The sequence below is a fragment of the Pogoniulus pusillus genome, chromosome 3, assembly GCF_015220805.1.
Source record: "Pogoniulus pusillus isolate bPogPus1 chromosome 3, bPogPus1.pri, whole genome shotgun sequence".
In the NCBI taxonomy this organism is placed as follows: domain Eukaryota; kingdom Metazoa; phylum Chordata; class Aves; order Piciformes; family Lybiidae; genus Pogoniulus; species Pogoniulus pusillus.
This window is the reverse complement of record NC_087266.1, coordinates 5,706,112-5,724,096: the sequence shown is the minus strand read 5'-3', so window position 1 is coordinate 5,724,096 and position 17,985 is coordinate 5,706,112. Positions and strand designations below refer to the sequence as shown.

Below are 17,985 nucleotides of genomic sequence, written 5' to 3'. Positions count from 1 at the left end.
AGAACAAGGGGACACAGTCTCAAGTTGTGTTGGGGGAGGTCTAGGCTGGATGTTAGGAGGAAGTTGTTGTCAGAGAGAGTGATTGGAATTGGAATGGGCTGCCCAGGGAGGTGGTGGAGTCACCGTCCCTGGTGGTCGTCAAGCAAAGCCTGGCTGAGGCACTTAGTGCCATGGTCTGGTTGATTGGGTAGGGCTGGGTGCTAGGTTGAACTGGCTGATCCTGGAGGTCTCTTCCAACCTGGTTGATTCTATGATTCTATAATTCACCTATCTCTTTATAAACTCACAACAGGGTCAGCTCATTCTCTTTTCCTCCTCCTCCTGCACTGTGTGTGTGTGGCAGGAGCCACTTTATCAGGAAGAACATGTAAGCAGTAGGCCAATGCCTGTGCCATCCAAAGAGACCCAAACATGCTTCTGGATGTTCATAGAAGCCACTGAACAATGTAAGGACTTTCACATTGAAAAAGAAGCCCACCAATAGTGCCCCTTTTTTGCATCAATAACTTCCTATTTCTTAAAAATAAAGGCCATTCTCAGTAGCATTCAAGCCAGAAGAAAGGTCTATGGTAATAAATTCCCTCAAACATTTTCTGCCTTTGTGGGTGTTTGCTCATCTAGAAATAGTGGACATTATCTTGGTTTTTTTTAAGTCTTTAGAAGTGTTATCATTTGCTTGAGTTCTGCTCAGCTTCTAATGTTGGAAGGTCAACTACATAATGGTGATAAGCTCTCCAGGACAGTCTGAGCAGCATCTGACAGAGTCCGAGAGGGAGTCCACAAGGGATTGTCAACAGACACCACAAGAAAAAGGGAGAATAAATATATCGAGTGTGCCTCCAGCTCTTCTGCTTGTCATGAGTAAACATAAATAATGAAAAGGTACTGCAGGCCAAATTAGACCTTCTGATACCCATGCACTACTTTCAGCATAAGAAATCTTCACAGAGAAATGAGTTCATAGTTTAATAGGGGTAGACAGAATCATAGAATCAACCAGCTTGGAAAAGACCTCCAAGATCATCCAGTCCAACCTAGCACCCAACCCTATCCAGTCAACCAGACCATGGCACTAAGTGCCTCAGCCAGGCTTCTCTTGATCACCTCCAGGGACGGTGCCTCCACCACCTCCCTGGGCAGCCCATTCCAATGCCAATCACTCTCTCTGGCAAGATCTTCCTCCTAACATCCAGCCTAGACTTCCCCTGGCACACCTTGAGACTGTATCCCCTTGTTCTGTTGCCTGGCAGAAGAGACCAACCCCACCTGGCTACAGCCTCCCTTCAGGTAGTTGTAGACAGCAATGAGGTCAGCTCCGAGCCTCCTCTTCTCCAGGCTGCACACCCCCAGCTCCCTCAGCCTCTCATCACAGGGCTGTGTTCCAGGCTTCTTACCAGCTTCATTGCCCTTCTCTGGACACATTCAAGTATTTCAATATCTCTCTTGAATTGAGGATCCCAGAACTGGGGGTACCAGCAAAGACTCATTTATGAAAACTTAGCAGGGTAAAAGGCTAGATACCTGTGTTAGTAATCATGATCCATAGTACACAAAGGAATTTGATCTGTACATCAGAGAAATTCCACTTCAATACAGTCAATTCATAGAATCACAGAATCAATCAGCCAAGTTGGAAAAGACCTTCAATATCATTTAGTCCAACCTATCACCCAGCCCTAAACCAAACAGGCCAGGCACTTGGGCTCATGCCTTGCATGTCTGAAAAGCTGCAACCAACACTGAAACCACACAGTGGAACAGTTCTGCCCCAGTTCTTCCCTCTCCCCATGACAGTGATGCAACCACCCAAGGCTGAGTTTTCCTGTATGCAGCTTGGGGAATCAAACAAAGCAATACATGAATAAGCATATCCCTCTCTCCATGCACAGTTCCACATGCCTTTCTCAATCTTCTTTCTGAACAGAACAATTAATGTGCAACTGAAACTGAAATTCTGCCTCTCTACTGCAGTTTTCACACTATAATAAGGAGTTCAGGAGCTCAGTTCTTTTTTTCCTGGGTGAAAAGTGAAGCTTATGCAAATAACAGCTACCTTCTGATTAGTGCTTTATCAACCAAGATAACACCTCAGTATCACTGTAAAGACCTGGTATTCCAATGTTGGAGACTTTCAGCAAATCCAGAATTAAAATGAAGTGCCTGAGCTTCACAGGGTTTCTAATCTGAGTGTAAAACAGGAGTCAACAGACATAAACCACTGCTCAACAATGTCTGACATCCCTAATTGCCTAGCTATTTGTTTTCTGTTAGACAAAGACAGACTTTGGTGGTGAATTCAACAAAAAGAATGAAAATGGGCTTTGTTCAAAGATTTCACAATGGAAAAATGGACTCTCCTAATCTTACCTAACTGTAGAGAAGAGTGATTTCCTGCCAGTCAAGGACAGAGGGCAAGAAGGAGGAGAATAAACAAAGCCAGTTTATTTTAGGTGTGAGTCAAAGCAGGAAGCCAGGCAATAAATGCTACAATGGGGTGTACTGGGGAGGGGGACAAAATAAAGATGATTTTATTAATAGCACCTCCAGGAGTTTGTCACTGCACCTACAGATTTTTAGGTTAGAGTGGCAGTTTTTTCTTATCTCTGTATGTCCTGGGATATTATTGTATGAGAACATGTAATTAATTCCTCTCAGAACCCGTGTAAAGGTTGTATGAGATCAGAAACAGATATAATGTCCCTTCAGGAAGAATCACAGAATCATAGAATCATAGAATCAACCAGGTTGGAAGAGACCTCCAAGATCAGCCAGTCCAACCTAGCACCCAGCCCTAGCCAGTCAACTAGACCAGGCTTTTCTTCAACACCTCCAGGGATGGCTACTCCACCACCTCCCTGGGCAGCCCATTCCAATGCCAATCACTCTCTCTGGGATGAACTTCCTCCTAACATCCAGCCTAGACCTGCCCTGGCACAACTTGAGACTGTGTCCCCTTGTTCTATTGCTTCTTAATGATGCTTCTTAAACCACTTATCAATATATCTCAAGATTAAAAATCATAAAAGGAACATTAATTCAGAAATCAATAACCTTGGAAGAATGCACATTTCATCCTTCACATGTGAAAGCCAGAAGATAGCTGTACTGAGGTTTTTAAATGATCTAGTATTATATGGGGTTAAAAAAAGAGAGAGAGAGAAAGAGAGAGAAAGCAAGAGAGAAAGCAAGAAAGAGAGAAAGGAAAGAGAGAAAGAAAGAAAGGGAGAGAAAGGGAAAGAAAGGAAAAAAGAGAAAGGGAAAGAAAAGAGAAAGAAAGAAAGAAAGAAAGAAAGAAAGAAAGAAAGAAAGAAAGAAAGAAAGAAAGAAAGAAAGAAAGAAAGAAAGAAAGAAAGTAAGAAAGAAAGAAAGAAAGAAAGAAAGAAACAAAGAAACAAATAAACAAATAAATAAAAAAGAAAGAAAGAAAGAAAGAAAGAAAGAAAGAAAGAAAGAAAGAAAGAAAGAAAGAAAGAAAGAAAGAAAGAAAGAAAGGAAGGAAGGAAGGAAGGAAGGAAGGAAGGAAAGAAGAAAGAAAGAAAGAAAGAAAGAAAGAAAGAAAGAAAGAAAGAAAGAAAGAAAGAAAGAAAGAAAGAAAGAAAGAAAGAAAGAAAGAAAGAAAGAAAGAAGAAAGAAAGAAAGAAAAAGAAAAGAGAAAAAGAGAACAAATGAGAGAGAAAATAAAGAGAGAAAGAAAGAAAGAAAGAAAGGAAAAAAGAGAGAGGGAAAGAAAGAGAAAGAAAGGAAAAAGAGAGGGGGAAAGAAAAGAAAAAGAAAAAGAAAATGAAAGAAAGAAAGAAAGAAAGAAAGAAAGAAAGAAAGAAAGAAAGAAAGAAAGAAAGAAAGAAAGAAAGAAAGAAAGAAAGAAAGAGAGAGAGAAAAGAAAGAAAAGAGAGAAAGACCAAAAGAGAGGAAGAAAAAAGAAAAGAAAAGAAAAGGAAAAGAAAAGAAAAGTAAAGAAAAGGAAAAGAAAAGAAAAGTAAAGAAAAAGAAAAGAAAAGAAAAGAGAAAAGAAAAGAAAAGAAAAGAAAAGAAAAGAAAAGAAAAGAAAAGAAAAGAAAAGAAAAGAAAAGAAAAGAAAAGAAAAGAAAAGAAAAGAAAAGAAAAGAAAAGAAAAGAAAAGAAAAGAAAAGAAAAGAAAGAGAAAAGAAAAGAAAAGAAAGAGAAACGACACAAGCAAAGTAAACATATGGACCTCAGAATCTATTGTGACTTCAATTTCCCTGGGATGTTGATAACATGTATGTGGATGAGATAAAGAATAAGTGAGACTACTCTTTAAGTGAGCTGCCAACAGGTTTCAAAAGGTAGCTGTGCATGGTGTGCCTTGTATGTAGCTTCTACATAGTGTCTGCCTGATTTGTGGTTGCATTAAAATGCAAGCTGCAAACCTCAGCCCAAGGAAAATGTAAAGTGAGAAAAGCAATGCTGGATTCCATTCATCCATGAGAAGTAAATGCTTTCATTAGACCAAGTAATAAAGCTCCACATTTCTTCATTTGAACCAGTGGCTGGGGAAGAAAGTGATAAGTTGCATTACTGATACGAGGTGAGTCTCCCTCAACTATATCATCTAAGCCCACATTCTGCTTTGAAGGAATTTTTACTGACTCTGCTGGAGCAAAGAGCAGGCCACCTAAAAGATTCAGGGTGTAAGGAAAAGTATCATTACATCATTGAGGTTAGCCTAATGCACTTCAGTGGATAGCACTGCAACAACCACTTGTCTTAAACAGAAGTGTGTCTATCAGTTTCAGAAAAGCATCTTATCTGGAAAAGACAATGAGATTGAGATCTGCCCATTCCCTTGGTAGTTTGTCCTATATTCTCACTGCTAAAAACACCTGCTCAGTATATGTTTCCTTTCACCCTAGTACATACTCTGATTTTCTTCACTGCTCTGAATACTCTTATTCCCAGTCTCCCCACAGGAATACACTGTCATTAAGTCAGGTTTGTCTCTGGAAGGCTTTTTCTCCACTCTAGGTGTCTTTCTTTTCTCTTTTGTACATAATTAATATATTTTTAAAGTGCAGACACCAAAACTTGGAACAATATTTCCATAACCTCACTATTGCACGTACAAATAACACAAACCCTATGAGGAGAGGCTGAGGGAGCTGGGGTTGTTTAGCCTGGAGAAGAGGAGGCTCAGGGGGGGACCTCATTGCTGTCTACAACTACCTGAAAGGGACATTGTAGCCAGGTGGAGGTGGCCTCTTCTGCCAGGCAACCAGCAGCAGAACAAGGGGACACAGCCTCAAGTTGTGCTGGGGAAGGTATAAGGCTGGATGTTAGGAGGAAGTTGTTGGCAGAGAGAGTGATTGGCATTGGAATGGGCTGCCCAGGGAGGTGGTGGAGGCACCGTCCCTGGAGGTGTTCAAGCAAAGCCTGGCTGAGGCACTGAGTGCCATGGTCTAGTTGACTGGCTAGGGCTGGGTGCTAGGTTGGACTGGATGATCTTGGAGGTCTCTTCCAACCTGGTTGATTCTATGATTCTATGACCTTATCACTTCCTTCTTAACTTCCAGTCCAGGTTTTTGGCTTTTAATATTTAAAGTTAACAGCATAAGCTCTGCAGAGCTGTCTAGTCTTTCTTCTGGAAGATTCTTCATGTTGCTTATTTCCACTGTAGGGATCCCCTTTGAATATATACAGCTGGCAGTGCTTCTTTCTGGCTGTGTAATGCTTCTTTCCCAGGCAGTAATAATTTTGCTTGAGTGGCCTCCATTGAGCAGGCTAGACTGTAACTGGATTGCTCTATCTACTGTGTCCTCCTTTTTTCCCCATACTTTTTCAGTCTTTGCATCATCTGCAGATTTTACCATCCAAGGTTTCATACTGACTTCCAAATGATTCATGAGAACATTCAAATATGTTGTTTACATCTAGTTTTAAACTGTGGAAAGTTATCTGTGTGGAAGGTTGCACCTCAAGACAAGGGGGAACTTCTTTACTGTAAGGGTCACAGAGCACTGGAACAGGCTCCTTAGAGAGGTTTGGTGTCTCATTCTCTGGAGACTTTCAAGGCCTGTCTGGGTGAGTTCCTCTGTGATCTGTGCTAGTGTGGTCATGGAATCATAGAATCATACAATCAACCAGGTTGGAAGAGACCTCCAAGATCATCCAGTCCTACCTATCACCCAGACCATCCAAGCAACTACACTACGGCACTAAGTCTTGAGCACCTCCAGGGACAGCGACTTCCACCACCTCCCTGGGCAGCCCATTCCAATGCCAATCACTCTCTCTGTAAAGGACTTCCTCCCAGCATCCAGCCTAGACCTCCCCTGGCACAACTTGAGACTGTGTCCCCTTGTTCTGTTGCTGCTTGCCTGGCAGAAGAGACCAACCCCCAGCTGGCTACAGCCTCCCTTCAGGTAGTTGTAGACAGCAAACAGTCCTGCTCTGGCAGGGGGTTGGACTCGATGATGTCCTTGGGCCCTTCCAACCCCTAATATCCTGTGATCTGTCAGAATTTCTGTCTAAGGAAGGGTAATTCCTTAGATGCCAGTTCTTAAGGGCTATTATTTTGATGAAGTATTCTGTTAATTAAAGCAAACACAATGCAAAGTTAAATTGAATGAATTACAAAAAGCTACACAACACCTAGGTCCATCCAGCAGTCAAACTGACATTATGAAATTACATTTATCTAACATAATTACTTGCTTTATAACTATGATGACTATCATCAATTTATCCCTACAATTAATTTATTGTTATGTTTGCTTTCTTAGCTAAATCCTCATTAATATTTCCAATATTTTTTTCCCAGGCTGGCATATTATCACAGCATCACAGTATCATCAAGGTTGGAAAAGACCTCACATATCATCAAGTCCAACCCTTTACCACAGAGCTCAAGGCCAGACCATGGCACCAAGTGCCACGTCCAATCCTGCCTTGAACAGCCCCAGGGACGGCGACTCCACCACCTCCCCGGGCAGCCCATTCCAGTGTCCAATGACTCTCTCAGTGAAGAACTTTCTCCTCACCTCCAGCCTAAATCTCCCCTGGCGCAGCCTGAGGCTGTGTCCTCTCGTTCTGGTGCTGGCCACCTGAGAGAAGAGAGCAACCTCCTCCTGGCCACAACCTCCCTTCAGGTAGTTGCAGACAGCAATAAGGTCACCCCTGAGCCTCCTCTTCTCCAGGCTAACCAATCCCAGCTCCCTCAGCCTCTCCTCGTAGGGCTGTGCTCAAGGCCTCTCCCCAGCCTCGTCGCCCTTCTCTGGACACGCTCAAGCATCTCAGTGTCCCTCCTAAACTGGGGGGGGCCAGAACTGAACATATTATGTAGCAAAGCTGGAGGTGGGTAGATTCAGAGTGGACATGAAAAGGAAATCTTCAGCATGAGAGTGGTAAGAGCCTGGAATGGGTTGCCCAGGGAGGTGGTTGAGGCCCCATGCCTGGAGGTATTTAAGGTCAGGCTGGATGAGGCTGTGGGCAGCCTGCTCTAGGGTAGGGTGTCCCTGCCCATGGCAGGGAGGTTGGAACTAGCTGATCCTTGTGGCCCCTTTCAACGCTGACTCATTCTGTGATTCTATGATATACCTCACCTGCTCTGCAGCATAATGTGAAAAATAAAGCATCATGCTCATGCTCCATCTCTCTAGAATATAAAAAACCATTCCAGTAGACCTCTTCAACCTCCTTTTTGAAGGTTCTTAGGTGAAAGTTGTCAAGAACCTTCTGCTTTACTCACTTTATTGCTGGCAGATGTTGTTTAACAGGCTTTTAAAGATTCAGTGTTGTTTGCATAGTAGGGACACTGGATCTCCTACCACCATCTGGGCTCGTTAAGGAGCAAACAGCACTTCCCTCCTACTGTGTGCCACTCAGTACTGAAGAGGTAGCAGAGATTTTTGTTCATCTTAACATGAATAAGTGACACAATTAATTAAAAAGTGATTGACTAGCTTCATTTTCTCTCCTTTTTTGTATGTGTGTGTGTTACAAAAAGTAAAAATCATTTAATGGATCCAAATTAAACCAAGAAATGAAACCTTTTTTTGTGTGTGTGTTACAAAAAAGATAAAGAAGTAAAAATCAGTTCTATGGATCCAAGTTAAAGCAAGGAATGAAACCTTTCTTTTGTGTTACAAAAAAAAGATAAAGAAGTAAAAATCATTTATATGGATCCAAAATAAACCAAGAAATTAAAGCATTTTTTTGTGTTACAAAAAGGATAAAGAAGTAAAAATCATTTATATGGATCCAAATTAAAACAAGAAATGAAACCATTTTTTTTGTGTTACAAAAAAGATAAAGAAGTAAAAATCAGTTCTATGGATCCAAATTAAAGCAAGGAATGAAACCTTTCTTTTGTGTTACAAAAAAAGATAAGGAAGTAAAAATCATTTATATGGATCCAAAATAAACCAAGAAATTAAACCTTTTTTTTGTATGTTACAAAAAAGACAAAGAAGTAAAAATCAGTTCTATGGATCCAAATTAAACCAAGAAATTAAACCTTTTTTTTGTGTTACAAAAAAGATAAAGAAGTAAAAATCAGTTCTATGGATCCAAATTAAAGCAAGGAATGAAACCTTTCTTTTGTGTTACAAAAAAAGATAAAGAAGTAAAAATCATTTATATGGATCCAAACTAAACCAAGAAATTAAATCTTTTTTTTGTGTGTTACAAAAAAGATAAAGAAGTAAAAATCATTTATATGGATCCAAACTAAACCAAGAAATTAAATCTTTTTTTTTTGTGTTACAAAAAAGATAAAGAAGTAAAAATCAGTTCTATGGATCCAAACTAAACCAAGAAATTAAACCTTTTTTTGTGTGTTACAAAAAAAAAAAAGAAGTAAAAATCAGTTCTATGGATCCAGGGTGCGGCCAGATTGATCTAGGATAGGATGTCTCTGCCCATGACAGGGGGGTTGGAACTAGATGATCCTTGTGGTGACTTCCAACCTTGACTAAATCTATGATCCTATGATTCTAAACCAAGAAATAAAAACCTTTTTTTGTGTGTGTTATGAATAAAAAAATGAGTAAAAATCTGTTATATGGATACAAATGAAACCAGAAATTAAACCTCTTTTTTGTGTTACAAAAGAAAAAGAAGTAAAAAATCAGTTATATGGATCCAGCCTGTGGCCAGCCTGATCTAGGATAGGATGTCTCTGCCCATGGCAGGGGTGTTGCAATTAGATGATCCTTGTGGTCCCTTCCAACCCTGACTGATTCTATGATTCTATGATCCTATGATTCTAAACCAAGAAATAAAACCTTTTGTGTGTGTGTGCTACGAAAAGAAAAGAAGTAAAAATCAGTTCTATGGATCCAGCCTGTGGCCAGTCTGATCTAGGGTAGGGTGTCTCTAGCCATGGCAGGGGGGTTGGAACTAGATAATCCTTGTGGTGACTCCCAGTCCTGACTGATTGTATGATTCTATGATCCTATGATTCTAAACCAAGAAATAAAACTTGTGTGTGTGTGCTACAAAAGGAAAAGAAGTAAAAAGCTGTTATATGGATCCAGCCTGTGGCCAGCCTGATCTAGAGTAGGGTGTCTCTACCCATGGCAGGGGGGTTGGAACTAGATGATCCTTGTGGTCCCTTCCAACCCTGACTGATTCTATGATTCTATGATCCTATGATTCTAAACCAAGAAATAAAAACCTTTTGTGTGTGTGTGCTACAAAAGGAAAAGAAGTAGAAATCTGTTATATGGATCCAGCCTGTGGCCAGCCTGATCTAGGGTAGGGTGTCTCTACCCATGGCAGGGGGGTTGGAACTAGATGATCCTTTTGGTGACTTCCAACCCTGACTGATTCTATGATTCTATGATCCTATGATTCTAAACCAAGAAATAAAACCTTTTGTGTGTATGTGTGCTACAAAAGGAAAAGAAGTAAAAATCAGTTCTATGGATCCAAATTAAACCAAGAAGTGAAACCTTTCATTAAATCTGTCTCAAATTCTTGTGAGGCAGAAATTGAGTGAGCAAATATATACTGTAAGAGTTCTTACGCGTTATGTTTACCACTGAATTAATCCTGGATTGCCACTTTAAACACCACATAGTTTGGCCCTTATGTTTAGGAAAATCACCTAGACATCCTAAGTCATTCTAAATTGATGTCCAGTGGACAGAGAGCTGTGCAAGGGTCGCTCGGAATTGCTATCTCTCCTATTTATCCCAGGGTCTTATTAACTCTGAAATCAGACGATAGCAATTTGGGCATCAACTATATTTCACTTTAGACTACTTTTACCAGAAATATCCCATTAGTGTGCATTATCCTGATATCTTAAACTGCCTTCTTTTCCTCCTGAGATTGCAAAGGACGCAGCTGGCAAGCGACCAAACGATCAAGTTTCTCACACGTCTATTATCATAATGGCAGGAGGTCGTACACTGAAAACTGAGAACGGAAATGCAACACAAACTGAAGTGAATATTTTGATAACAGACATCTCTGGAGGTTAGTGTCCTGGTGTGATAGAGTCACTGGTGTGTTTCTCAGATTTGGAGGGGCTTTGTACTTCTAGCTCCTCTATCAAAAGAAAAAAAGCTCTTTGAGAAAAAGCAGACAAAGCAAATAACTTTAATAATGCTTCTGTCTGTCAGGCTCTTCAGGTCCATGAGAGTAGCATTAATCAAGACAATTATGCTTAATTTTCTTCTCATATATCCTAGGTTGGTCCTGCCTGTTTAGCAACAGTGAAGGTACTCCTTTTCTTCTTTAACTGTTGTTAAACACATGGTGTGGTCAGCAGGAGCAGGGAGGTCATTCTGCCCCTGTACTCTGCACTGGTTAGACCACACCTTGAGTGCTGTGTTCAGTTCTGGGCCCCCCAATTTAGGAGGGACATTGAGATGCTTGAGCGTGTCCAGAGAAGGGCGACGAGGCTGGTGAGAGGCCTTGAGCACAGCCCTACGAGGAGAGGCTGAGGGAGCTGGGATTGGTTAGCCTGGAGAAGAGGAGGCTCAGGGGTGACCTTATTGCTGTCTACAACTACCTGAGGGGTGGTTGTGGCCAGGAGGAGGTTGCTCTCTTCTCTCAGGTGGCCAGCACCAGAACGAGAGGACACAGCCTCAGGCTGTGCCAGGGGAAATTTAGGCTGGAGGTGAGGAGAAAGTTCTTCACTGAGAGAGTCATTGGACACTGGAATGGGCTGCCCGGGGAGGTGGTGGAGTCGCCGTCCCTGGGCTGTTCAAGGCAAGGATTGGACGTGGCACTTGGTGCCATGGTCTAGCCTTGAGCTCTGTGGTAAAGGGTTGGACCTGATGATCTATGAGGTCTCTTCTAACCTTGGTGATACTGTGTGTGATACTGTGATATTCTGTGTCACAAAAATACAGATTGCAAAATACAGGTTGCATTCATGCATATGTCCTATAGATGTGTGGCTATGTGGGTACACATCAACAGTGCAGAGCACATGGGAATCTGCTTGTCTAAACACACTGCTGGCAAGGTGACAGTCTTACTCTATGAAGGGGAATGGCAAGCTTCAGCATACTTTTGCTCGTCCACTGCTTCAAAGCTACAGACTTTTGGACTTCGCATCTGTGCTAGCTTGAGCCTAGCTAGAATGTGTTGGTGAGAAGAATAAGAGTACAGGCTGTGAAAAGGAAACAATGGTGATGTCTACTTCATTGCTGAGATGTATAAGAACAAGAATGTAAATACAGATAACAGAGTCGCTCGCTGTCTCCTGGGGCTGCATGAACTTCTCTCTAACCTAACCTGCCATCTGTGTCACTAATCCTTCTGCTTCCTAACCCTCTTGGCCAACCCTGCAAACTACATTGAGTGTAAGGCAAAGTCTAGGGTAAGGCAGAGGGGTGGGGAGAAGGTGGAAGGGTGGTTGGGAGTCCCTTCTGGGGAGTCAGGTTTCTGGGAGGGCTGTTGTGTTTCTGTATTACCTTTTACCTTGTCTATTTCTGTCTATAACTGTATATACTGTAAATATCTGCTTGTATATTGTGCTAAGCTGTAAATATAAAGTTTCACTCAATTCCCAGACCAACTGAGCCTAGTCTGGGTGATTTTCCTAAGTGTTGGGGGGTGAGTAACACCCAAACCATCACACTGTTATGACTGAGAAACTAAGACATTACATTTCAAAAAGATCAAGGTGAGATTTTCTTGATCACATGAGATAGCTGAAGTCTAGACACTTATGGCTAAGTTGTTTGATATAAAGAATGTCTAGACATTGGAGAGAGAAAATAACTTTCAGGTCATGATTCATCTCCATCTAAAGGAGATGTTCAAAACAGTGTAGAAGAGTTTGCATCCAGCTCTGGAGCACTGCATCCGGTTCTGGAGCCCCTTCTACAAGAGGGATGTGGAGAAGCTGGAGTGCATCCAGAGAAGGGCCACAAAGATGCTCAGAGGGCTGGAGCAGCTCTGCTATGAGGACAGACTGAAAGAGTTGGGGCTGTTCAGTCTGGAGAAGAGGAGGCTCCCAGGTGACCTTATTATGGCCTTCCAGTATCTGAAGGGGGCCCAGAAAAAAAATGCTGGGGAGGGACTATTTAGGCTCTCAAGGAGTGACAAGACCAGGGGGAACAGAGCAAAGCTGAAGGTGGGGAGATTCAGCCTGGACATGAGGAGGAAGTTGTTGAGCATGAGAGTGGTGAGAGGATGGAATGGGTTGCCCAGGGAGGTGATTGAGGCTCCATCCTTGGAGGTGTTTAAGGCCAGGCTGGATGAGGCTGTGGCCAGCCTGCTCTAGGGTAGGGTGTCCATGCCTATGGCAGGGGGGCTGGAACTAGCTGATCCTTGCAGTCCCTTCCAACCCTGACTGATTCTCTGATTCCAGTTGCCTTCAGGAAGGATCTTCCTGTCGACTGTCATGGCAACATCATTGTCTTCCTTAAGTATCAAGCCAAGTGAGGCCAATTTGTCTTCCTAACAGCCCAGTCTGTTTCCAGTTTGACCCATATGTAGCTGAGGCTTCTTACATGTTTCAGCCTCTTGGCCACTACTGAAGAATTCTGCTAAATATTTGATTAACATTAAACAAGAGGGTAGGGGCCTAAGGAAGCACAGATGAGAAAAATGGCAGCACTATGAAGCAGCAGTCAAGAAACTATTTCCTTCCCTCAACATATTTCTCACGGGTAAATTCACTACTCTCACCTGTGCATTAGTCCATTCCATTTCAGGAAAAGGTCCCAGCTGAAGGCCTCTACCTGTGGGATTTTCTTCCTCTTGGCCTTTCTGGAAGTACATAGAGACATCTGCTCAGGACATGTTCCAAACTCAGATTTTTCATTGTCTTTCTATATGGTGCTTAGTTGTGTGAGTTTGCTTCCCAGGTTGGTTGGTTGGGTCTGGGGGGGGCTCATTTTTGCTACAGCTGCTTTGGGAAATAATTTGGTATGCTATCCATGCCCTGCAAGCTGCAAACTGGCATTTATGCCTACAGAGAGGCTTTCTAACAAAACTGAAATGGCATTATATTATAGAATGGCATGATGTTATATATCTATAATATATAAAACTGAAATGGCATTATATTATAGAATGGCATGATGTTATGTATCTATAATATATAAAACTGAAATGACATTATATTATAGAATGGCATTATATTATATATCTATAATATATAAAACTGAAATGACATTATATTATAGAATGGCATGATATTATATATCTATAATATATAAAACTGAAATGACATTATATTATAGAATGGCATTATATTATATATCTATAATATATAAAACTGAAATGGCATTATATTATAGAATGGCATGATATTCTATATCTATAATATATGACTGAAATGGCATTATATTATAGAATGGCATTATATATATATATATATATATATGTATATATACTGAAATGGCATAATATTATAGAATATCCACAATGAGAGTGTATATTATTGATCATCAGTATCTATGGAATAGCTCTTTATCCTTCAGCAGAGAGCAAATGAAGGATCTATATATGACAATTAACTCTGTACAACTATATTTCACTTTGGTATTGCTATGCAACATCTCCCAATCTCAAGCAATTAGTCCATTCCATTTCAGGAGAAGGTCCCAGCTGAAGACCTCTACCTGCAAGGATTTTCTTCCTCTTGGCCTTTCTGGAAGTACATAAAGACATCTGCCCAGGACATGTTCCAAACTCAGATTTTTCATTGTCTTTCTATATGGTGCTTAGTTGTGTGAGTTTGCTTCCCAGGTTGGTTGGTTGGGTCTGGGGGGGCTCATTTTTGCTACAGCTGCTTTGGGAAATAATTTGGTATGCTATCCATGCCCTGCAAGCTGCAAACTGGCATTTATGCCTACAGAAGAGGCTTTCTAACAAAACTGAAATGGCATTATATTATAGAATGGCATGATGTTATATATCTATAATATATAAAACTGAAATGGCATTGTATTATAGAATGGCATGATGTTATATATCTATAATATATAAAACTGAAATGACATTATATTATAGAATGGCATTATATTATATATCTATAATATATAAAACTGAAATGGCATTATATTATAGAATGGCATGATATATATATCTATAATATATGACTGAAATGGCATTATATTATAGAATATCCACAATGAGAGTGTATATTATTGATCATCAATATCTGTGGAATAGCTCTTTATCCTTCAGCAGAGAGCAAATGAAGGATCTATATATGACAATTAACTCTGTACAACTATATTTCACTTTGGTATTGCTATGCAACATCTCCCAATCTCAAGCAATTAGTCCATTCCATTTCAGGAGAAGGTCCCAGCTGAAGACCTCTACCTGCAAGGATTTTCTTCCTCTTGGCCTTTCTGGAAGTACATAGAGACATCTGCTCAGGACATGTTCCAAACTCAGATGTTTCATTGTCTTTCTATATGGTGCTTAGTTGTGTGAGTTTGCTTCCCAGGTTGGTTGGTTGGGTCTGGGGGGGCTCATTTTTGCTACAGCTGCTTTGGGAAATAATTTGGTATGCTATCCATGCCCTGCAAGCTGCAAACTGGCATTTATGCCTACAGAGAGGCTTTCTAACAAAACTGAAATGGCATGATATTATAGAATGGCATGATATTATATATCTATAATATATAAAACTGAAATGGCATTGTATTATAGAATGGCTGATATTATATATCTATAATATATAAAACTGAAATGGCATTATATTATAGAATGGCTGATATTATATATCTATAATACATAAAACTGAAATGGCATTATATTATAGAATGGCATGATATTATATATCTGTAATATATGACTGAAATGGCATTATATTATAGAATGGCATTATATTATAGATCTATTATATATATAACTGAAATGGCATTATATTATAGAATGGCATTATATTATAGATCTATTATATATATAACTGAAATGGCATTGTATTATAGAATGGCATTATATTATATATCTATTATATATATGACTGAAATGGCATATTATAGAATGGCATTATATTATATATCTATTATATATATGACTGAAATGGCATATTATAGAATGGCATTATATTATATATCTATTATATATGACTGAAATGGCATTATATTATAGAATGGCACTATATTATATATCTCATATATAAAACTGAAATGGCATTCTATTATAGAATGACATTATATTACACATATATTATATATATATAAACTGAAATGGCATTCTATTATATACCTATTATATATAACTGAAATGGCATTATATTATAGAATGGCATTATATTGTATATCTATTATATATTATAAATCTATTCTACATAAAACTGAAATGGCATTATATTATAGAATGGCATTATATTGTATATCTATTATATATTATAAGTCTATTCTATATAAAAATGAAATGGTATTATATTACAGAATGGCATTATATTGTATATCTGTTATATATAAACTGAAATGGCATTATATTACAGAATATTCAAAATGAGAGTGTATATTATTGATCATCAATGTCTATGGAATAGCTTTTTATCCTTATTGATCATCAATACCTATGGAATAGCTCTTTATCCTTATTGATCATCCATATCGATGGGATAGCTCCTTATCCTTCAGCAGAGAGCAAAGGAAGGATCCATATATGACAATTAACTCTGCACAACTATATTTCACTTTGCTTTTGCTATGCAACATCTCCCAATCTCAAGTCATTTTTAGCACATTGGGCAAAAAGGCTGTGAGGAATAAATAAATACTCTCTTGACAGTCCACCTCTCTCTAGCTAAACTTAGCAATAACCCTGTTGCTTCTACGTTTTTAAACCCCACTTTAATTAACACTATGAATTGGTGAGGTTTTAACAGTAGGAGACTATACATTTGCTTTTAATAAACATCAGGCTTTTTTTCTTTTTTCTGGTGACACAGAAAGTCTGCAATGAATTCAGGCTCCCACCTAGGCATGAGTCAATGGCATTGTGAAAAAAGAAACAGGAGTTCTTAAAAAAAAAAACCAACCATATGGAAGAACCCTGTCGGTGAAAGAGAGGCTTATGTTGCAAAGATTGCAGTTTTTGCTAACAGCAAAAATACCCTGCCTGTAGCTATGTATCCAGCATCTCTTTCTTTTACAGAATGGTTAATGCTTAAAGTATTGAAAAGCATTTTTACAGTTACTCACTATGACACTTTCATAATGCTGAGCCTCACCTTGTAGTGCATTACTGTGGAGACCTCTTTTCTATATCAATAAAGAACACAACTTCTTGAAAACAAAATATAACACTTCCACATCCTCCACTGCAAGATGAAGTCTTTTTTAACAGTAAACACCAAAGCCACTCATCTAACAAGTCACTGAAGGAAATCTTGAAACACTCCTAGTAGGAAGATTGTCTCCTAATTGTCAAGAAAATCAGGGTATAATACTTTTTAAATGGTAATTCTAGGTTAGTGGTATAGTCTAAAGAAAAAGGCACTTCTAGCTCTGCTTAATAGGATTGCTGCTCTCATACAGCAGTGTTCTTGAGAGCTGAGGCTTATACTGATGCTGTCAAATTTCAGGCATTTAGATCATAGAATCAACCAGGTTGGAAGAGACCTCCAAGATCATCCAGTCCAACCTAGCACCCAGCCCTAGCCAGTCAACTAGACCATGGCACCAAGAGCCTCAGCCAGTCTCTTCTTGAAGACTTCCAGGGACGGTGCCTCCACCACCTCCCTGGGCAGCCCACTCCAGTGCCAATCACTCTCTCTGTGAAGAACTTCCTCCTAACATCCAGCCTATACTTTCCCCAACACAACTTGAGACTGTGTCCCCTTGTTCTGTTGATGGTTGCCTCAGAGAAGAGGGCAACCCCCACCTGGCTACAGCCTCCCTTCAGGTAGTTGTAGACAGCAATGAGGTCACCCCTGAGCCTCCTCTTCTCCAGGCTAAACACCCCCAGCTCCCTCAGCCTCTCCTCATAGGGTTTGTGTTCCAGGCCTTTCACCAGCTTTGTCACCCTTCTCTGGACACATTCCAGCATCTCAACATCTCTCTTGAATTGAGGAGCCCAGAACTGGACACAGCACTCAAGGTGTGGCCTGACCAGTGCTGAGCACAGGGGAAGAATAATCTCCCTGGTCCTACTGGCCACACTGTTCCTGATGTAGCTAGGAGCAGAGTCCTTTGAGACATGGGAAACTCCTGAAAATGGTTCAGAGTTTAAATGCACTGAGTGAATGCACTGGGATGAACTGCAGGCTGAGTGTTCAATCCAGCTCACACAGACAGGACTTTTAACATGACAAAAGCAAGAGACTGATTTTTGCAGTGTAAGGAGTGGCCCTGGATTGCTGTATATAGAATCAAGGCTACCAGGAGGAAGTGGGAGGCACTTCATGGACGTGTCCATGAGGGATGGTGCATTTTCACCACAGTGAGGAGGCTCAAGGGTGACCTCATTGCTGACTACAACTACCAAAAAGGAGGTTGTAGCCAGGTGGGAGTTGGTCTCTTCTGCCAGGCAACCAGCAACAGAACAAGGGGACACAGCCTCAAGTGTCTGGATGTTAGGAGGAAATTGTTG

At 40.3% G+C, this 17,985-nt stretch overlaps 1 protein-coding gene across 20 annotated transcripts in view; it reads right to left on the bottom strand.

The window, feature by feature from the left end:
* DLG2 (discs large MAGUK scaffold protein 2) overlaps nucleotides 1-17,985 on the bottom strand; it is a 1,415,634-nt gene that overhangs the window by 834,266 nt on the left and 563,383 nt on the right. For 15 of the 20 annotated variants that reach the window (XM_064169211.1, XM_064169239.1, XM_064169248.1 and 12 more), the window contains one exon: nucleotides 13,108-13,188. The exons of the other annotated variants lie outside the window; for them this stretch is intronic. In XM_064169211.1, the coding sequence (XP_064025281.1) occupies nucleotides 13,108-13,188 (81 nt within the window). The remainder of the gene's footprint in view (nucleotides 1-13,107; nucleotides 13,189-17,985) is intronic. 20 annotated transcript variants of the gene reach the window in all.